Source organism: Schistocerca cancellata, chromosome 8, assembly GCF_023864275.1.
Source record: "Schistocerca cancellata isolate TAMUIC-IGC-003103 chromosome 8, iqSchCanc2.1, whole genome shotgun sequence".
Taxonomy (NCBI): domain Eukaryota; kingdom Metazoa; phylum Arthropoda; class Insecta; order Orthoptera; family Acrididae; genus Schistocerca; species Schistocerca cancellata.
In genome coordinates, this window is record NC_064633.1 from 611,915,037 (window position 1) to 611,937,790 (window position 22,754).

At 44.6% G+C, this 22,754-nt stretch overlaps 1 protein-coding gene across 4 annotated transcripts in view; it reads right to left on the minus strand.

Moving 5' to 3' along the window:
• The window catches only part of LOC126094711 (myrosinase 1-like), a 178,201-nt gene that overhangs the window by 137,230 nt on the left and 18,217 nt on the right, over window positions 1–22,754 (minus strand). The window contains exons 5-11 of one of the 4 annotated variants that reach the window (XM_049909245.1): window positions 19,977–20,160; window positions 12,202–12,296; window positions 11,947–12,094; window positions 9,995–10,137; window positions 8,363–8,500; window positions 6,136–6,242; window positions 2,129–2,299 (exon numbers count right to left, since the gene is read on the minus strand). In XM_049909245.1, the coding sequence (XP_049765202.1) occupies window positions 2,149–2,299; window positions 6,136–6,242; window positions 8,363–8,500; window positions 9,995–10,137; window positions 11,947–12,094; window positions 12,202–12,296; window positions 19,977–20,160 (966 nt within the window). In that variant the 3' untranslated portion in view covers window positions 2,129–2,148. Of the gene's footprint in view, window positions 1–2,128; window positions 2,300–6,135; window positions 6,243–8,362; window positions 8,501–9,994; window positions 10,138–11,946; window positions 12,095–12,201; window positions 12,297–19,976; window positions 20,161–22,754 lie in introns of those variants that run through there. The other 3 variants (XM_049909246.1, XM_049909247.1, XM_049909244.1) reach the window with 3 other exon arrangements.

Below are 22,754 nucleotides of genomic sequence, written 5' to 3' on the forward strand. Positions count from 1 at the left end.
ATTTTCTGCTTACATTCTCGTTGTATTTCTTACTTATAGCACCGGTACTGTTAGTAGCTTCGTAGCTACCAGAGGAGATTAGGTGTCGACGATTGTATTCAGCCAAAGACTGAAGTGAACATCCCTAAAACTTGAGTCAGTCTAAACTCATATTTGAATAATCTTTTTCTACTTCGAGATTTATAGTTTGCATTTTTTCTATTGGTCTAGTCTTGTATGTGGTCGGGAAGTTCGGTGGTGCATGGTGAGAGCAGTATGCTGTGTTATCGGGATGTAATGTGTCTAACAGGACTTGTACGAGATACGAGTTGCGTTTGGTTTGTCTGGAATGATTGACTTTCCTTGTGTATCTTTCTTGGCAATATTCTCTGGTGTAAGATATTCGTAAGCACCACAATTAAGCACGATAGTGCACCTTTTCAGAGGCACAGTTGTTAAGTTTGGAGGTTCCTATCGGTCTTAGCCAACGTCAGCTGTTAGTGGAGCCACCAGCCGCCTAGCTACCCTCAGGACCCTACCTTCAGGTGAGAGTATTTCTAGGTTTTAGTTTCATGCGCAGTCGACCTCAAGAACTGGCAGGATGAACGCCTTGTAGGTGTACAATAGTGTGTCGCTTCTGGCTTCATCCACCTTTGCTCGAATGCATCCAAGCATATTAAGTCTGTTTCTTGCTTCTGAAGTAATGTTGTTTGTGTGGGCTTTCCAGGACATGGGCTTACATAACATTTATCCAAGATATTTTGACTTGTCTATTACTGTCATGTTTGCGCCCAGAGTGTGCAAGTGACAGTGTCTTAAATGTGCTGTTTGTGTTTCAAGTGCATAAGGCTTCATTTTTCATAGTTGCAGACGGTTTGTAGTTGACTCTCATATTTTTGTGTGTGGTCTGTACGTTCGGTGGTGCATGGTGAGTGACAGCAATATGTTGCGTCATTGCCGTGTAATGTGTAATACTACGACTGAGAATACGCATTTCACGATCGAGAAGTCTCTTCAGCCTCAACGGGTGACTGTTGAAAGGTGGCTACACTGAGTCACAGTGCCAGAGATTGCGCCGCCGCCGCCGCCGCCGCCGCCGCCGCCTCCACTGGGGCAGTTGTGGTTCAGGCGTTGCCGTGGGCAGTGCTTGTTGAGAGGATGTCGAGAGCAGCACTAGTTGAGAGCATGTCGTGTGCAGTTATTCTTCTGTTGGGCGAGAGAGTAGATGCTGTTCGGTTGGTGTAATGTATATCCAAGATGTTGCAATGATCACAGTGTATTTTTCGTCAATATATATGGAGGTAACAATTTTTTTTATGTCAAATCTCCTTAATCATAATGCCTCTTGGTCACAGGTTCAGTCAACAAAGCATATGGCTCATGTTCATGTATTAGACTTGTAATTCTGGTTTCTATGTGCAATTACAGTATTTGTGGTTTTTCAATTAGTTCATTGTAAATGGTGTTTAAAATTTCTTTTCGTACTGAGGAAGAACCATGCCAGATACATGTACGTTGAATCACACTTCCACACACACAACAGTTACACTTGTGCTTTGTTGTTTCGTAGCTTTTATAGTTGCCGGGGACTTACTTATCAATTGTGTTAACGGAAATTTCCGTTCATTCTTTATTGTTATTTGATGCAGTCAGATTGTGTACTAATACTACTCAGGGCCTCGATGTTCCGACACTTCAGTGGGTCATGCGCAATTTCGCTATTCGTCTGAGCCACAATGTTGGCAGCCATATCGAATATGCCGTAATCTAAATCCGCATGTCTGTAGTGACATTTACATGTTGAATAAAGTGTGTGCATGCCTTAGTTTGTAACTAGTTTGCATTTTTTTCATATAGATCCATAATTGTCACTCTGTACTTGCAATGCGCATCAGGAACATAATGTATACACACCATGTTTAAGCTGAGCGTGAAAGAATATTCAACTGCTTTAAGGCATTTTATCAATTTACTGCAAGTGGGAGTGTTGTAGGTTGCAAAGTAATTATAAATAATGTTCTAGAGTAATTAGTGTTAGTGCTTAGTACATGGCTTTGTGATTGAGTGTGAACGGGTTGTGCTGCAACAAACTACATAGCATGGTATCTTTCAGAATGCAAAATTTATTCGGCACTTGTGCTCAACTGTTTACATATATATACGTTGAAATTAAGATGGTGGCGTGGTGTCGGCGTTCTCGAAATCCTCCCACGGCACGGCCATGTTCTTGTAGATGTCTGCGATGACTTTCGCCGAAGCCTTCTGCGTCCTGGGTCTCTCTGGATCGTCGTAGTCCACGGAGTGCAGTCCGAACTTCAGTCTGTGGAAAAGTGCTCTGCGTTATGCAGTGCTTATTCCTTGTCCCTACAGAGAGCGTGCGAGCCAATCACGTGGTTTAAAAGCGTTATGATTACCCCTACAAAGAGCGTGGGAGCGAATAACGTACTTTTAAAGTGGTAACCGCGAGAAAACTGTGCGTTACACACGTCTGGAATTACAAACTACAGGGGAAGACATAATTATTGTTGGAATGAAAGTTAAATGGAGGTAAATGGAAGACGAAGCTTGGCGAAAGTGTGATAGATAGACCACAGAAGCTCTGTACAGAATTCTGAATCTATGTCTTCTATATCTACATCAGCATCTGCATGTATACCGCCCACTGTAATGGTCCTGACTATGTCTTCGGTATCCCTACGCGAGTAATATTATTCGAAAAGTAAGGAACGATCGGTCGCGAAATGGAAACCACAGTGAAAATCCGATGAAGTTTTGCACAGGTGTGTTGGCAGTGTCTCTAGTATGCCTGTCGATCGCGTTAAGTCGTTCTTTTTAGTTCTGAGCTCACAGGGAGCACATAAAGTGTCTCCCGCCAAATACGAGGGCCTGGTGGGAAATTTCGCCTGAAGCTATGCAGCCAACATTACATAACTGTCGTGGGTTTTCTTCTTCAAGACAATTCTCAGCCGCATTCTGCAGGGGCAATGAACGTGCTCCTACATCTTACTCAATTGGAAATGTGTGATTACCCACAATACAGCCCGTAATTGTCTCCCTTTGATTTTCATCTCTGGTCACATGAACCGCTAGCTATAAAGACAACATTTTGATACAGACAACGAGCTGTAGGCCAGCGTAGAGAATTGGCGGAAAGCACTGGAGGCTGCCTTCTATAAAGAGGGTGTTGGAAAGTTGGTACAATGGCACGACAAACGACTAAGTCGAATGGGCGACTATGGATATAAGTAGCTGGAAGTTGTAGCTAACTGTTGCGACCTATCGTTCCTTACTTTCCGAATAGCCCACTTACATAGGGATTTGAAGTGTATTCCTAGATTCCTCACTCGATAATATTACTTGAAACTTGTTGGCTTTTGCAGACTAGCTGGCATGTACGTTCAAGCCTCTTCCAGTTCAAATTCTTCAGCCGCTAGGTGAAGCTCTCTCTCAGACAAACATTCGGTCATTCGCTTTTCTGCAACGTTCGATATCGCCTGTTACTGTTATTCCGCACAAGTCCCACATACCTGAGCAACATTCTAGGAATGGTCATACAAGTGTTAGAAGCCAACTTTCTTTGTAGACTCATTGCGCCACTGCTTTGCGAATGAACTGAAGTCTGACACCTGCTTTTCCTACGATTGAGCCTATGTGACCAACCTGATTCATATCTAAAAATCATTACACCGCAATATTTGTATCAGTTGACTGATTCCAAATGTAGCTCACTGATATTTTTGTTATAGAACACTATACTTTTTTACCTTTTGTGAAATACACTATTTTATATTTCTGAAAATTTAAAGCCAACTACAGACCTTCGCACCATTTTGAAATTTTATGACTATAAGTTTGACGATTTGTGCAGATTTTTTCAGATAGTACTTGATTATAGGTAACTGATCCCAAGAGACAAGAAAATACAGAGACACTGAGGTCAAAAAAGTGGGTGCATGACAGGAGGAAGTACAAAGCTGATCCAGAAAGTTAAGTACCATTTGGGATTTAAAAAAGTTTACCTGTTTGTTTTCATTTTTGGTTTACTACAGAACTATCTACACACCTTGAACTACTTTCCAACACAGTCACCATGCGGATTAAGATGGGTGTCATATCGTGGCAGCCGGCCGCAGTGGCCGAGCGGTTCTAGGCGCTACAGTCTGGAACCGTGCGCCTGCTACGGTCGCAGGTGTTAGTTAGGTTTAAGTAGTTCTACGTTCTAGGGGACTGATGACCTCAGATGTTAAGTCCCATAGTGCTCAGAGCTATTTGAACCATATCTTGGCAGTAATCGCAACATACCCGCTTTGGAGAATTTAACTGCATGCGGCAAGAACACACTTGACAGTGGCAGAGGAGATCCCTGCAGAAGACTCGTGGGCAGTTCAGCATTCGACACGGTTTGAAACCAGAGAACATTTTATTAATGAATATCACCGCAATAGCATGCATTCGTACAGATTTTGGACGTTTACCTTGATCTTACTATCATTTCCAAAGTGCTGGACGCCAAGAAACCTCGAGTTGAGAAAACAAGCTGAAGTCATACGGAGCTAGCTCTGGACTGTCAAAAGGGTGATAGAATTGTTCCCAGCAAAAGAAATCAAGCAGCGTCATCGTTACGCGTGGGGTGAGCGGTCGTGTATTGTCATCCATGAACACAACATCACAAGTCAGTATCCCATGCTGTGTCACGCCCCGTAACTTTTTGAATAGCTCACGATTAGCTGTAGCGTTTACTTATTTATTTAGCGTATGGCAATGCACATCATTAGCTGTAGATTTGATTGTTGTGTCTCGTTCCATCCACCTACTAATGAAATTCCTTGGTAGCTCCGAAACCTAGTGCACATCATTTTTCTTGAAATAAGACGTGGCTATGCCTTTCTGTTTGTAAAGGAACCAGCACGCCGCCATCAAATAGGCTGTCGTTTTAATTCCGACGTCTTTTGACAAATCCGTGTCTCATCATCTGTGACAATTCTTTCCAAAAAGACATTTCCGTCTGTCGCATAACGCTGCAAAAACTCCAAGGCTGTTCCCGCGCGTTTCCATTTTTGAACGTCAGTTTTTCGTACCCATCGTGCACACAGTTTCTGCAATGCAAATATTGAGAGCCACATTGAAGTTTAATAAAAAAAGCGACATGTTTTGAACACTCGTTGACAAATTGGAATTCGTTACCTGCCTACTGGAAAGAACTTGTTTGTCTACACAGCGCACCAGTTCTTCAGTTATCGACAATGGGATCGACAGCGTTCCTTACCGTGAACATTTTCCCTTCCTTCGTTTAACATGCTAAACTACCTCCGCGCCATACCTTCTCTCCTCGCGTTGCGCTCGAACGTTTCACTTATCCGGCTTTAAATTTCACAACATCAAACATTTCTCGCATTCAAAAACTTGTTAAAGGCTGTACTTTCACAGCTGACGGGCCGATACATTGTTTTAAGCATGATAACCGATAAACTATGACTGCAGACGTTAAAGTAATGAAGGAAAATGGCTGAGCTACTTCGTTCTCGAGTTTAAGGACGTAACTGCGCATATGCGAGTACCGTGTTGTCAGATGTACGCGAGAGGAGAGCAAACGTTACATACTTTCTGGGTCAGCTCTGTGTGAGGCAGCGTCATGGTTTCCTACGGTAAGGCACAGCAAATTGCCTTAGTCTAGCCGTGTATGTTAAATGGGTCATGGTGTATGTAGACCGGGCAACAAAAAACACTTACCGATTGCCGGGAAAAATAGTAGTAATATATTAGAACAATAGCACGGAAAGAGTAGCTGAAATTTCCTCCGTGGGTTCTAAGGGTAATAAGAGCTTAAGAAATGGTACAATATACCATCGGATAGGAAGAGCTCTATTATCTAACGAACCCGACAGAAATTCGAGATCGATGATGATACATATCAGCGCAGAGATGCTCCTACAAGATGCATGTGGAAGCAGGTAGTACAGGGATAGTAACGGTGGACTGGCATTAGTGTATCCAGCACATCTGGCTAGTGGGAATGAAAGAGATAATTCCAGGAAATACTTACAAGACACATGTCAGGGCCGTACAGTGATCGAAATACCCGAAATGTTGCACATATCTGCTATGTGGTTTCATCTTGCTCTGCATTCTTAGGTCACTAGTACCGGCGATACTCACGAGTATCCATTCATCCACTCCAGGTTGTCGATCAGACTCCAGTGCGTGTAGCCAATCATTGGAACACCATCTTCGTTGATGGCGCGCAAGATAGCTGACACGTAGCCCTGCAACAAATAACAGTGTCACTATAGTATCGTTAAAAATATACCACTACCTATTCTACAGTTAAATATTCATCGCAGACGATCATGAAGACGAGTGTGACGAAAAATAAGAGAACGTCAGCTGTAAAAATCGCTGCAGATATTATCCTCGCATTTGCGAACCCCGTCAGCACCAAAACAACATTACGGGAGCTCCTTAAGCAGGGAACAGATGAGAGAGCTGTAATTCTGAAACCCCTCAGGTACCGCCCGTGGTTGAATACAACTGCACAACCTGCAGGCATGGCCAGCATCGACATCTATGCTGAAACATGCGATTCTCGCGTTGTTTCTGTGTTTTTGTCCAACACCTCTGTCTCTTTTAAGGTCCGTGTCATTTCTATCGCATTTCTTGTCCCTCTGTTTTTTTCACAAGACAAGCTACATCATTCATAAACTAGATTCTATCTCCCAGTCTCCTTCTCCATTCATACCCTTAAGATTTCTTTGCCATATTTGACACAATATTACTTGTTCTATGAGTAACAGTTGACTGGAATACTCTCTTTCAAATTCTAAAGGTGGCAGGGGTAAAATACAGGGAGCGAAAGGCTATTTACAATTTGTACAGAAACCAGATAGCAGTTATAAGAGTCGAGAGGCATGAAGGGAAAGCAGTGCTTGGGAAGGGAGTAAGGCAGGGTTGTAGCCTATCCCCGATGTTATTAAATCCATATATTGAATAAGCAATAAAGGAAACAAAAGAAAAATTTGGAGTGGGAATTAAAATCCATGGAGAAGAAATAAAAACTTTGAGGTTTGCCAGTGACATTGTAATTCTGTCAGAGACAGTAAAGGACCTGGAAGAGCAGTTGAACGGAATGGACAGTGTCTTCAAAGGAGGATATAATATGAACATCGACAAAAGAAAAACGAGGATAATGGAATGTAGTCGAATTAAGTCGGGTGATGCTGGGGGAATCAGATAAGGAAACGAGATACTTAAAGTAGCAAAGGAGTTTTGCTATTTGGGGAGCAAAATAATTGATGATGGTCGAAATAGAGACGATATAAAATGTAGACTAGCAATGGCAAGGAAAGCGTTTCTGAAGAAGAGGAATTTGTTAACATCGAGTGTAGATTTAAGTGCCAGGAAGTCGTTTCTGAAAGTATCTGTATGGAGTGTGGCCATGTATGGAAGTGAAACATGGACGATAAATAGTTTGGACAAGAAGAGAATAGAAGCTTTTGAAATGTGGTGCTACAGAAGAATGCTGAAGATTAGATGGGTAGATCACATAACTAATCAGGAGGTATTGAACAGAATTGGGGAGAAGAAGAGTTTGTGGCACAACTTGACAAGAAGAAGGGATCGGTTGGTAGGACATGTTCTGAGGCATCAAGGGATCACCAATTTAGTATGGGAGGGCAGCGTGGAGGGTAAAAATCGTAGAGGGAGGCCAAGAGATGAATGCACTAAGCGGATTCAGAAGGATGTAGGTTGCTGTAGGTACTGGGAGATGAATCAGCTTGCACGGGATAGAGTAGCATGGAGAGCTGCATCAAACCAGTCTCAGGACTGAAGACCACAACAACAACAACAACAACAACACGAGTACCAGATTTCCTAGTCCTTTCTTTCGTTTCAGTTCTGGACATCACTGTTCTCAGGAACTCTGTGGGCCTTTCATCTGCGTCAGGTTTAATTTCATAGCATAATTACTTCTTTTAGTACTTCTTCATAAACAACTGCCGCACACGACAAATTAATGTCAGTGGTCACGACGTGATTCTCCAAGGTAGCGTATCTGTCTTTGTAGGCCCGCATCTCGTGGTCGTGCGGTAGCGTTCTCGCTTCCCACGCCCGGGTTCCCGGGTTCGATTCCCGGCGGGGTCAGGGATTTTCTCTGCCTCGGTGCTGGGTGTTGTGTGCTGTCCTTAGGTTAGTTAGGTTTAAGTAGTTCTAAGTTCTAGGGGACTGATGACCATAGATGTTAAGTCCTATAGTGCTCAGAGCCATTTGAACCATTTGTCTTTGTAGTTTGGTTGACACTGAATTTCTCACTTCTTTAAATTTTTTATTCGTCTGAGCTGCCTGGTCTGAAACTGACGTCGAAAACAGGACGAGAATGTTGACTCACCCTGAGGTAGTGGACACGGCCCGTGTCGTTGAGAACGCCAGGAGGGTCCACCCAGCCGTTCTCCGTGACGAAGATGGGGTAACCGGGGTAGGAGTCGTGCACCCAGTTGAGGAGCTTCCGGAGCCCCCATGGAACGTCCTGAAACAATGGAGGCACCACTCACATACAGGGCCTACATACAGGTTACGAACGAATGACAACTGAAACAACATTTATTTATTTATTTGCTTAAGCTGATCTGACAAGAGCCATCAGGCCCTCCCGTTACATCGGACAACGGTTTCCCACATATACATTATTTATTACATCATGTCTACATATGAGCAAACAATTTTAATATGACAAATAGTGTAGTGGCATTATATAGTGGCAAATAGTGGCAGTGTGAGTAAATTACTGAATACGGACTAATAAAGTTACCATTGCCAGTACTTGTACTACTGTAGCTGCTGCCACTAATAATGGTAATAATAACAACAATAATAATGATAATAATAATGACATTAATAACAATAATGGTAGTGTTAGATATAAGAAGAATTTATAGGCGTAAAAAATAGATATTTTCAGATATAGCAAGTTGGGAAAAGTAAATTTAAAGAGACTGGATCGCTAAGAGTACTGGAAAATGAGGAAGATCAGGTAGGAAAGATCGATGTACAAGCGTAACGAGTGGCTACAGCGACAATGGTAACGCTTATTGTTATTCTAGTAGATATATCATTCGCTGTCTTCTGAAATTTATTTTTCTAATGTAATGCCAGAAATTATTCCAGTGACGGCTTCCTGCTACTGAGGACTTCGAGAAGACGACTAAATGACGGAGAGGGCAGAAAGGATTTTGCGCTGATGCGAGGTGCCATGTTGTTCAGACAAGAGTGCTAAGATCAAGGAGATATATAACGTAAATTATTCATTGATAAAATAGTAAAGAAGACGGAGGGTATGGAAATCTCTGCAGTTGTCTGCAGGCAGCCAGGATAGCTGTACATACGATGGTGAAATATGGTCAAAGACTAGAACATTACAAATTGTAATGAACACAGCCATACATAAGCCGCTCCAGGCGCCAAGAACTTTCTGAAAAAGACTTCGCAGGATAACATCGTTGTAATCAATAACCGAAAGTAGAATTCTTTGAACAAGTTTCTTTTTCAGAACATGAGGGAAGAGCTTTTCATATTTTTATAGGGCATGGAGAGATGCTGAGGCCTTCTTCCACACTGCAGTTACGTTCTCAGTTCAGTTTAGATTTTCATCTATTATTGCTTCTAGACTCTTTGCTGAGGGAAAGAAGATGGTATTTGTCCCATTTAGCGTTAAAGATGGTAGGGATTCCCGATATTTCGGGTTAATGAGCCTACAACTAGCAACCAGTACCGGTTGGCTTTTGCATGGCCTGAGTTTTAACCCTGTATCCTGTGCCCATACGTCTATCAGAGTGTGACTACTGTTCGTATGATGAGTAGGAGCAAGTAGAAACAGCGACAGATTTGAAGAAAAAAGGATCCGCTTAAATTTGATACTGGATAGATCACTGTATAGAAAATGTATGTATGTCACCAGGCATTATCTAGATAATGGAAACACCTGCTTGGTGGGTTGCGAGAAACCCTGGGCTACGGTACTCACCGAGATCCAGTAGTTGGTATTGTAGCCTGGAATGGTGGAAGTGACGACACCGGCGTCATAGAGCTTGGAAGGCACCTCGCCGCTACGTCCAGAAGTTATCAGAGACGTCGTGTAGTGGTTGAGTCCGAAGAAGTCGGCCGTACCTGTGGACAGTAGAGGTATGCAGCTGGGTAAAGCTCCGAGGCTGGTGTGGCGGTCCTTTATTCTTTTAACTTTTCGGTCAGTTTTCTTACTGGGCCAGGCACGCTGTCGTAGAGTGAAACTCCCTCTTTAAAACAGCTACCCTGTGTGACAAAAAGAATGAAGCAAATAGAACGGATGGAGGAAATGTAACGGAGTTTGTGGGATGAGAGACTGTGTGATGTTATTTCAGTGATTACAACATCGAGTCAAAATTACAAAGACCTTGGCAGTGAGTACGCTTATCAGTATAACATTGCATCCTCTCTCACCCTCATCCATCCTCTAAGTGGGTTGTGAAGGGTCTCATACAGCGGCTGTATCCTCTGCTGAGGTTAGCCTCCACAACTGTTGTAAGCACTCCTTGATATCCTGGACACTGACACTGGGACAGACATGATGTCCATCCTGGTTCCACACATGTCCATTGGGGAAAAATCTGGTGATTTCGCTGGCCACATGATCCCTAAACTTCAAGCAGGAAGTTTATGGACACACGTCACGTGTGGGCGATCTTTGTGATGTCGAGAAATGGTACGCCGATATTGTCGCCTGAGACGTACCACGTAAGGACGCAAGATGTCCGTGACGTAAGGTTGTGCCTTCGGAGTTCCATAAATCACGACCAGCCGTGACCCACGTCATAACCGATGGCGACCCATACCATAACACCAGGAGTAACTAGACTGTGACTCTCCAAAATATTGGCAGAATGGGACCTCTCCCGATGTCGCCACCATACTCCCTGACGACAGTGAGCTGGGCTAATGCGCAACCACATTCCACTGCTGAACACAGCGTGACGGAAAGCATCAGCAGTCCACGCTTCCAGGTCACGGCACCACTCCAAATGCAGCCGTTAGTGTTGGAGTTCTAACAGTAGCCTACAAATGCGACGATATCTCCCTAGTCTGGCTGCTGTAAATCTCCGGGACGATGCAGAATGCTGCAGGGAGTGCATCACTTGCTGTCTGATGGCGGACGCAGATGTGAAGGAGTTACAACGAGCTTTGTGCACAACATAGCGATCGTCCCTTCTAGTGGTGAAGCATGGACCACGAGATCCTTGACGATGAGTATGTCTGGCCTCATGTTCCCATGCAGCCCAACGTCCAGCCACTGTCACACCCGAATGCCCTAGAAATTAGGATACTGCACTATTCGATCAATTGACCAAATGGAGACTCACAAGGAGACGTCTTTCAAACTCTGGCAGGTGCTGACAACGCTATCTAACAAGAGTATGAGCCAATTCGTTATCCTTCACTGTGACCAGTCAACATCTAACGCAGTTCACGTTACCTGTATACCCTACTAGGGATGGTAGCAACACTAGACGTGAACCACACTAGGGCACTCATGTGGCCTTTCTGACTGTCACAGATATTTTCAACCCTAATAATTTATAAGGCACCAATGGTGTATACATGCAAGAACTTATACTGACACCCTCTGGCTACTATAATTTTTTATCAAGCAGTGTAATTAATATTTTTTGGGAACTTATTATTTGGTTGGAACAGAAACATTGTAGCCTAATACTCGAAGTTTTTATTTAACTTCATGTGACAGTTATAGTGCTAACACCTTCACCGATTCTCTCGCAGTTGCTCCTGCAATGCTGTTCCTCTGGTAGGCAGCAATGTCCGTCACCTTCTGAAACTGCGTTTTGGTAAGGCTGACACGTGGAAAATGCCAGTATTCTACAGGACGTGCTGGAGCAGAAAGAAGCCTTGAGAGGTGTCCTGTGTCTCTGTCCGTCGCTTACTCACCCTTGATGAGGAGAATCTCGGACAAGGAGAGCGAGGGTAGTCGGGACCTGGCTCGCCCCTCTTGCTTGCTGTTGGCTGCCACGCGCTGGCGCACCACCTTGGGGAAGTTTCCCAGCAGCGAGAAGATGGGATTCGCCCAGAGCCCGATCTGTGAGAAAGGGGTTGTGTTATTGGAAAGTCTACAAAATTAGTGACAGGAAAACAAGAGACTGGACATGGAAGTAATAAGAGACAGTTTATGCTGGCACCGCTGACCTCAAACTGCAGCTGACGTTCCGAGGCATCGGCGTCCTCCGCGCTGTTGGTGAGCGGCTCGTACCAGCCTCCGTCCAGCGTGATGCCGACCTTGCCTGGAACGACAATCTAGATCACTGGCTGCAACTATAGTACTACCGTTTTGTTATGTCGTGACTTTCATCGCCACAAATAAGAGTCGTTGCTAGGTTTTTAAATACACTAGAAGACAACAAAAATATCGAGGTCACACGAAGGAAATCTTAGAATCGGGTGGAAATCGGAAGTTGTGATGTACACGTAAAGACAAACAAACGCTTACACTTTTACGAAAACTGGTTGGTTTATTCAACAGAAAGTACACTACTGGCCATTAAAACTGCTACACCACGAAGATGACGTGCTACAGACGCGAAATTTAACCGACAGGAAGAAGATGCTGTGACATGCAAATGATTAGCTTTTCAGAGCATTCACACAAGGTTGGCGCCGGTGGCGCCACCTACAACGTGCTGACATGAGGAAAGTATCCAACCGATTCCTCATACACAAACAGCAGTTGGCCGACGTTGCTTGGTGGAACGTTGTTGTGATGCCTCGTGTAAGGAGGAGAAGTGCGTACCATCACGTTTCCGACTTTGATAAAGGTCGGATTGTAGCGCATCGACTTTGCGGTTTTTCGTATCGCGACATTGCTGCTCGCGTTGGTCGACATCCAATGACTGTTAGCAGAATATGGAATCGGTGGGTTCAGGTTGGGTAATACGGAACGCCGTGCTGAATCCCAACGGCCTCGTATCAGTAGCAGTCGAGATGACAGGCATCTTATCTGCATGGCTGTAACGGATCGTGCAGCCACGTCTCGATCCCTCAGTCAACAGATGGGGACGTTTGCAAGACAACAACATCTGCACGAACAGTTCGGCGACGTTTGCAGCAGCATGTACCATGGCTGGGGTTACCCTTGACGCTGCATCACAGACAGGAGCGCCTGCGATGGTGTACTCAACGACGAACCTGGATGCACGAATGGCAAAACGTCATTTTTTCGGATGAATCCAGGTTCTGTTTACAGCATCATGATGGTCGCATCCGTGTTTGGCGACTTCGCGGTGAACGCACATTGGAAACGTGCATTCGTCATCGCCATACTGGCGTATCACCTCGCGTGATGGTATGGGGTGCCATTGGTTACACGTCTCGGTCACCTCTTGTTCGCGTTGACGGCACTTTGACAAATGGACGGTACATTTCAGATGTGTTACGACCCGTGGATCTACCTTGCATTCGATCCCTGCGAAACCCTACATTTCAGCAGGACAATGCACGACTGAATGTTGCAGGTCCTGTGTGGGCCTTTCTGGATACAAAAAAATGCTCGACTGCTGCCCTGGTCAGCACGTTCTCCAGATCTCTCACCAATCGAAAACGTCTGGTCAATGGTGGGGCTCGTCACAATACGCCAGTCACTACTGTTGGTGAACTGTGGTATCGTGTTGAAGCTGCATGGGCAGCTGTACCTGTACACGCCATCCAAGCTATGTTTGACTCAATGCCCAGGCGTATCAAGGCCGTTATTACGGCCAGAGGTGGTTGTTCTGGGTACTGATTTCTCAGGATCTATGCACCCAAATTGCGTGAAAATGTAATCACATGTCATTTCTAGTATAATATATTTGTCCAATGAATACCCGTTTATCATCTGCATTTCTTCTTGGTGTAGCAATTTTAATGGTCAGTAGTGTACTTCGCAAACTGAGTAAGTCAGTATCACGTAGGACCACCCCTGGGTCTCATGCAAGCAATTATTCTGGCATTGAGTGACAGAACTGTTGTATGTCCTCCTGACGGATATCGTGCCATGTTCAGTCCAGTTCGTGCTTTAGATCGTAAACATCCCGAGCTGGTTGGTGGGTCCTGCCCATAATGTTTCACACGTTCTCAATTGAGGGAGGAATCCGGCGACCTTGGACCAAAGTTGGGTTTCGCAGGCATCCAGACAAGCAGTAGAAAGTCTCGCTGTATGCCGGAGGGCGTTATCTTGCTGAAATCTGTGCCCACAATGGCCTGCCATGAAGGGCACCAAAAGATGGCGTACAATATTGTCTGCGTACCAACGTACTGTAAGGATTCCGTAGATGACAACCAATGGGGTCCTGCTGTGACAAGAGATGGCACGCCTGACCATTACGCCCAGATGTGGGACTGTATGGTAGGCGACAGTCACGTTGGTGTTGCACCACTGTCCAGGGCGTCTCCATACAAGTCCTCGCGCTAGAGTCTCATGCACTGGAGTACAATTGTCTTCAGTGATGAGCCCGGCTTCGAACCGAATAACACACCACCCTACCTTGGCCAGCAAGGTTGCCAGATCTGTCCCCAACTGAGAACATTGGGAGCACTATGGGCAGAACCCTTCAACCACTCGAGATTTCACTATCTAACGCACTCATTAGACAGAATTTGACTCGATATCCCTCAGGACATCCAACAACTTTGACCAGCAATGCCAAGGCGAATATTTGCTTGCATAAGGGACAAATGTAGGCCAATCCGTCACTGACTTGCTCCGTTTGTGAACTTCTTTCTCTTGAATAAATCATCCATTTTTTCTGAAACTGTTATCATGTCCCGGCCGGGGTGGCCGAGCGGTTCTGGGCGCTACAGTCCGGAACCGCGCGACCGCTACGGTCGCAGGTTCGAATCCTGCCTTGGGCATGGATGTGTGTGATGTCCTTAGGTTAGTTAGGTTAAAGTAGTTTTAAGTTCTAGGGGACTGATGACCTCAGAAGTTAAGTCCCATAGTGCTCAGAGCCATTTGAATCATTTTGTAATCATTTCTTTGTCTGTATATGTCCATCGGATCTACGGATTTCCGTCTCATTCCTATAATTTCTTCGTGGTCTGTCGTGGTATGTCTCAGAGTCTATGTTGCAGTTATTTTCTAATTTAGCTGGAAGAGCAGTAATGTTTGGTGACACCTGTAGTGAAATGCTTCTGTTTAGTGGAAAACTAATTATCGTTTATTATGAACTAGTGTTAACAGCGCAGCTCCTCATGCCGGAGGTTCGAGTCCTCCCTCGGGCATGGGTGTGTGTGTTGTTCTTAGCATAAGTTAGTTTAAGTAGTGTGTAAGTCTAGGGACCGATGACCTTAGCAGTTAGGTCTCTTAGGAATTCACATACATTTTAACAGTAATGTTAACAGCCACATGTACTTTCCACATTCGGATTGGGGACATAACACAGTTACAGGTTGTTAACAAGTGTCCATCAGCAGACCGCTGGCGAAGACGAAAATAATCGAGAACATCTTATACCAGTCCACTACTATATCAATTTTACAAATTGCTGGAAATATTGATTTTAAATATCCTATCACCCGTAACAGACCCCCTCATTTGTACCACAGAAATCTGGATTTCGACCTGGCAAAAGTTGTACTGGTTTGACGTTGTGCGGTGACAGGAGTGGTTATTGCGGACTTAGTAGCAGTATTTGACACTATCAGCAGCTATTGTTAGTCAAGGTCTCACTAGGCTCATCGACACTCTTTTGTAGAATTGCAGGTTCTTCGTCAACTTTCAAGAACAGAGCGGCCAATGAAGACTGCAGAAAAAGACATCCTGCAGCGAAGTGTGCTGGCTCTAATTCTGTTCAATATATGCAAGAATGATCAACCCATAGCACCCAACAGCTGGAGTTCCTTGTATGCCAATGCCCTTTCTCTAGCCACCTCGAGCACAGATTTGGAAACAACAGAGAACACTCTCACAAATGCCCTTAAATAACTTTCCAGATACAATAAGCTCCTCGAATAAACAAGTGTGTGCTTTTCATTTAAAAAACAGGAAAGCAAGTTGCGAATTACACAGGGTGATCATTAATAGAACTGAAAAGCTGACGGGATGGGTTTATGACTGGAAATGTGGGGAAGAAGGTCCTATATGAATGTGTGTCCAGAAATGCATCATTGCCATGGTAGATGGCACTGACGAGTGACAGTCGTCTGACCACGTGCCATGTGTGCCTTGTCTGTTGCAGGCTTTGTGGTTGACGGAACGTACTGTAAGCAGCAGAATGGTCCGGTATTCATGTCGGGAACAAGCCGAGATGGTGTTTGTGTACGGCGAAGCGGATGGAAACGGTCGTGAGGCAACATGGCTGTACCAAAACAATTACCCTCACAGCACCAACGTCACCCAACATCTGAAGTCCTTCTTGGGCATCTGTATAATCATGGTACCTTCCAGATAGACGAACGTGCAGGGAGGTGGTGGAGTGTGCCTACATTAGATTTGGAGAACCCGGTTCTACAGGATACCGAGGCAAACCTTAGAACGAGCTCCAGTTAAGTGACCCGCTAACATGATTATGCCAAAGAGCGATTATGTGTATCCTGTTTGACAACCGCTGCTATCCCTCTCACCTCATGGAGGCCATGAACATTGTTATGATATGGATGCGATGCAGCTCTGTACTATGTTCTGGGAGGACACATGTTCACAGAACCTTTTCTCCTCTATTTGCAGTCACGATCCGTTCCTGGAGTTTGTTCGTTTTATTAATGTTCTCTCTGTAGCATGTTCAGGAGTCGAACTTGAAAACTGTGAGACCCCAAGGTACCTAGAGGTGATATTTGATAGATGTCTTGCTTTCAAGAAGCGCTGCTGGTCCAATGTTTCCACCAGAAGCAATGTTCTACAGAAACTGGCTGGGTTACAGTGGGGTAGTCAACCTGAAACTGAATGAACTAATGCAAGAGCACTATATAATTCAGAACACGCCAAAGAGGTGGATAATGTCCTCTATGGCACCTGCAGAATCGTAACGGGTTGCTTGAAATCCACTTCAATTTGATGGCCTTAGCACATGCGAAAGATGACAGAAATATTGTGAAGAGGAGGAAACCAATACTCTGTATGGAGTATGGACTCGAACCGCTCCTGCAACGACTGAGCTCAAGGAGGGGTTTCCTTTGAACATCGGTGAAACTCAGATCCATAGCTAAAAATTAGATTGTAGCTACGGAGGGCAACTATGTACATCTCCCATGGCTGGAGAAGAGTTTCTGGAACTTTAGCTCCTGGCTATGATGAGAAATGTAGGGCTCATAAGTCCTCAAATAGACTGAGATCTGGCTTTGGCAGATCAAATGTTAATTTGGCAAGATGGGGCTACGCCGTTGATATTCAGGGTGATTGTGGAGATCAGACTACTCATCAAATGCTTCAGTGCTGACTTTGTCGAGTCTCCTGCACAGAAGCTGAACTTCATCAAGGAGCGGAAAATGCATTGGAAGAGGCCTGGTTTGGAGCAATAGTAATACAGTTATATTTGTGCGTAGTATGTATATTTCTGATACGAAAAGTAAAATCAGCGTATGTAAATGAGATGGCGTACACAATCATTTTTAGTAAAAATATTATTTTTATTATGAGTCAGATGAATGCGAGATGTAAGGACTGTTGAGATTGAGTAAGAATACCCGCATACGAAATACATTTCACCAAACATGGTGGAGGTAACCTTCAGCGCAGATGGTGGTTTGATGCAGTTCTCCACCCTACTCTAGGCTGCCCACGCCGCTAGACCTCTGTGTAGCCATTGCAGTCTACATGCATTCCAACCTGCTTACTGTAGAGAGGCTTGATCTCCCTCTAAATTTTATCTTCCACTCTTCCTTCTACAATCAAACAAACGATTCCGTGGTAGCTCAACATGTTCTATCCACTGGTCCCTTCTTTTAGTCAAGTTGACCCATAATTTTCTTTTTCTCCCCAATTTGGTTCATAGCATCCTCATGAATTATCCAATCAATCCATTCTCAGTATTCTCACAGAGCACCATATCTTCAGAGCTTTCAATCTGTCCTTGCCGGACTGTTTATCGTTCACGTTCCATTTCGGTACAAGGATACACTCCCTATAAACAGCTTTAGAAGAAATTTCCCAACACTTAAATCTATATCTGATGTTAACAAGTATCTTTTTTCCAGAAACATTTTCTTGCTATTGACAGTCAGCATTTTGCATCCTGTCTGTTTCAGCTATCGTCATTTATTTCAGTACCAAATTTGTGTAACTCATCTACTACTTTTAAAGGCTCATTAGCTACTCTAATTCCCGCAGTATTGTCTGATTTAATTCGTGTACATTCCATTATCTTCGCTTTTCCTTCGTCGCAAAATGTGTGAGTGCTCTCATTTTTTTTTGTTTTTTTTTTATTTTTATTTTTTATTTTTTTTGGACTGACTCCATAGCCATTCGCTAGAAGTCCCAAGATTTCTTATTTCTTGGGCAGCGAAGAGGCACTTTTTGGAATTCAGAAGACAGAGACCTGCATGTCGTACACACTTCAGTGCTGATGTCAGGTGGCTTAAACGTTCTTCAAATGTCTCCAAATAAACGACAGTGTCATCCAGATAGCAAAGACACGTCGTCCACTCGAGTTGTACACACAGTTTGCCCACCAGACTTTAGAAAGTGGTTGAAGTTTTAGACAGTCCAAACGGCATAGAGGCCGGCAGGAGCTATGGAGGCAATCTTCTTCCAGTCAATCATGATTTGCCACTAGCATGTCTGCATGTCCTAGCTTGGTCATCAATGTGTGGCAGTGGATAGTCGTCTTTCTTCGTAATTTTGTTCAGTCGTCAGTAGTCGACGCAAAAATATCCTGTACCGTCCTAGAAAAAGTACACTTTTGTCATGTCTTCCTGCCTATTGTATTAGGCGACTCGATCGAATGCTTTCAGCCATTTCATCGCTTCCTGACCAACACCTCCAGAGAACACTCATGGGTGGTTGATGCGCCGCTGACTTTCTGTTGGCTTGTAAACCATTGATCTCTTGAATATATGTACCATGGAATGACATACTGCTTGAAGACCGGTTCCTCTGCCTCAACGGCTTTTACTTTGCCGAATTGGAACCACAGTGATGTAGATGCTATGAAATACCTGGCGTCTCCACCAAACATTGTCACGCTGTATAACCACAATCAAGTCCAAATCCGAATGCAAAATCGTCAACGGAATACGACACTTAAAACTGAAAGCCCGTTTATCAGGAATACCAACGTGCAGCCAGAACACAACTGAACTCTTGGACAGAGAGTGCAGTTATTTATACAGACATCGAATATTCTAGAATTCACGAACATTGTAAACATAAGATATTTCAAGAACCTTTCAGAAATGACGAATAATAAATAGCGGATAAACGCTGGTGGTCAGGTTTGAATTTGCAGCACGTGACAAGCCAGAGACTGATGCTGGCCACTACGCCGCACTTCGTGCACCACAGCTCGTGGCAGAATTTATCTATGATGTCCTTTCAACATACAATCCACTCCGTTCAACCGATTTTCCAAGGCCCTTACTATCTCTGATAGTGTCGTTAGCTAACCTTAAAATTTTATATTTCTTCTTCGTTAACTATAAGTCTGCACTCCAAATACCATCTTAACTTCCTCAAAAAAATGTCTCTGAGCACTATGCGACTTAACTTCTGAGGTCATCAGTTGGCTAGAACTTAGAACTAATTAAACCTAACTAACCTAAGGACATCACACACACCCATGCCCGAGATAGGATTCGAACCTGCGACCGTAGCGGTCGCTCGGCTCCAGACTGTAGCGCCTAGAACCGTACGATCTCTCCGGCCGGCTTAACTTCCTCACCTTGCTCAAAGAACAGCTGTTTTTCAAAGTACTTTTGCACGAAGTGTGTTAAAAGATGTTGAGTTACGGAAGAGTAGCCAGTAACTGAGGCAGAGAGTGGCTGTGGGTCTCACTCACCCCTCTGCTTGAGGCGGAAGCTCAGGTCGTAGAGTCGGTAGACGCGCGCGTGCGCCACCAGGATCGTCTTGGCCATCAGGTAGTCGGCGATGCCCGAGGAGTTGGCCCCGGGAGCGAACGACGTGGCTGTCGAGTAGCCCTTGGAGAACATGTTGGGCTCGTTGAAGGTCAGCCACATCTTCACCTGTGGAAAAAAAAAGTCATTCCATGCAATTCCGCATTGTCGTTTTCCAAACAATAATGTACTAGCTTGCCACCAACCCAACCCAACTGGATTCGAGACTTCCATGTAGGCTGTAGAGAGCCGTCAACAAAGGGCTAAACTTATACATATGAAAGAAACTTTAGAAGCGTCCCAAGGGTGTCTTGTAGGACCATTACTGTTTACAATATAAAGGGCTCAAAATATGTGCACACTGTTTGTAGTGCAATAGTTTCGAAACGGAATGACTTAGTTACTGACCTCTTGTAGTGGAACTACTGAATTCGGTGTGCATGCGCGTTGATAAGGTGCCACGGCGAACCAGTACAGTGGGAGACGATAGAGTAGATATCATGGGCTGAGTGGACTGTCATTAGTGAAATTAAAGACTGTATTAAAACGATACTGAAAATAGCAGAACATTCAGGAGCTACGTTTGTGACAAGTTCTAAGCCAATGGAACTGTTAAATATGTGCAGAGGGCAAGATTCGGCCGACCACAAAGAAGGACAGCTGAAGCCTCCATAGCTGTGGTACTGTAACATTTCGTACTATCACCACAAAAATGTGTGGATCTGGGAACACGCGAAAGTGGGGTAAACCTGTCAAGTGCTAAGATGCATTCTGAAGGGACTGCTGTAAGCGATGAACGAAGACGGCTAAGAGTGAAGTCTGACGAGGCGGTACTGTGAAGAGCCACAATTGTGTCTACTGCGCTCCTTGATTTCCTAATGTTGCTGTGGACAAGGTAGTGAATCCACCAGGGCACAATGTGTGGTGTGGTTTGTCTTTGCGTGGTTTCATGTGCTTCTTCCTCTTCTTCGAGGGTACGATAACTGGTCAGGCGTACCTCGTTATACTTCAGACAAGGACTTCACCTGCCACCCAAATCCTATATGGAGATAAAATGTTTTATATGCAATAAGGTAGATCTTCTACTACTACTGCCATATCATATTGTACATGAATGGCGCCACCTGAAAAGCGTATAGATCAAGGAGATCCTAATCGCTATGAGGTCGCTCTCCTTATTTAACACTTAAGGACGTGTATCCATGGAGGACCGTCAGAGATAAAGTGAATCGACAAAAACACCATAAAATAAACGAGCTATGTGGACAAATCGTAGCGTCATGTGTTTCCATTACAGCTGATACGCTGGAGTCACAGTTCCATCTGCAGTTTGTCGCTGTAACTATAGACTAGAATCTGCGAATATACCCCCTTCTGGTGTCCGTCCACCTTTGGCGGGATCACATGGGAGTGCAACATTAATATGTGCGTAAATAAAACGGCAAACAGTCCCCCTAAGACCCCACGTTCGGGAACCGACAGTGCCACCCACAACCCTCATTTAACATGTTATTCTGTACTTTCAGAAATTTCGACACCAAATCAGACTAGTGACTGCTCTAGCGCATGGGAGATAGACAACCCTTTCGACATTCCTTGGCCATGGTTTACCTACCTTCAGACGGCAGAGCAGTCGGTAGACTGAAGTGGTGTTAAGTTTTTTGGCAGATAGATTTATTAGGTGCGCAAAAATGTTGCATGGGTGCCACCGAGGGTGTCGCCAAACTTGGAGGTGTTAGAGAGACCCTTTGTCGTTTTATTCACGCACATGTTAATGCTGGACTCTCGTGTGATCACGCCACAAGAGAGCACTAAACAGAAGGGCAGGAAAAGCATAACTACCCTTTGCTGCTTCGGGTCCCCTTACAATTTCGTTGAATGGTTATGAATGATCTCTAGTGGCTCCAAACTGTAGACGAGAGCAAAACGTGCAGACGGAACTGCACTGCAAAGGGGTGCAATCACGTTCAGTGTGGATGCAACCCCCTCCCCCATGTAAAGAAGGGTTGAAACGTCTGAGGGTGTCAACACTGTCTAAGGTTGTCAAGAATGTCCTCCTGTTGCTCATCGTACTGCACACTATCGTTTTCAACCCCAAAATATGTGAGAATCAATGCCCCAGGGAAAGGGGTGGTTTCATTGAGCCCTCTACGCGACCTCCTGGGGGTGTTTTGTGCCGATCCTGAGCAGCGGTGCGTTTGAAATGTTTCCTCGGCCACCCATAAGAAAACCTTAGGATTTCAATGCTGCGTGGCGCAGTTCTGACCCCCATCGTAGAGAATCAAAAGAAGGGTCAAATGTGGATGAGAGGAGGTCGTGTAGCACGACAATTGCGTTGGGCAGAATAGTGGTGAAATTTTGTGCCAATGTGGCATCATTAATCCACCTTAATCTCACATGAATTTCTGTAAAGTTGCCTTTTTTCGCACGTGTCGACACCTGGCTGTTTGAAGCGTCGCCGAACCCGAGGGTGATGTCGCAGGGCGCCACGCTTTTACACCATTCGAGACGAACGTTGTAGGCAACTTTGAGCCAATTTGAGAAACTAATGCAACGCAGTGGAAGGCAATTACAGGGTTTCGAAGAAGTGGTAATTGTTGTGCAGTGTAGAGGCTCGGCCTTCACAGTTTCACACAGAGCAGAAGACTGGATGACGGGCAACACACATTACATAGGGAAGTGGCAGGCTGCCTATGCTCTGCAGCCTCCAGGGGCATAACCAA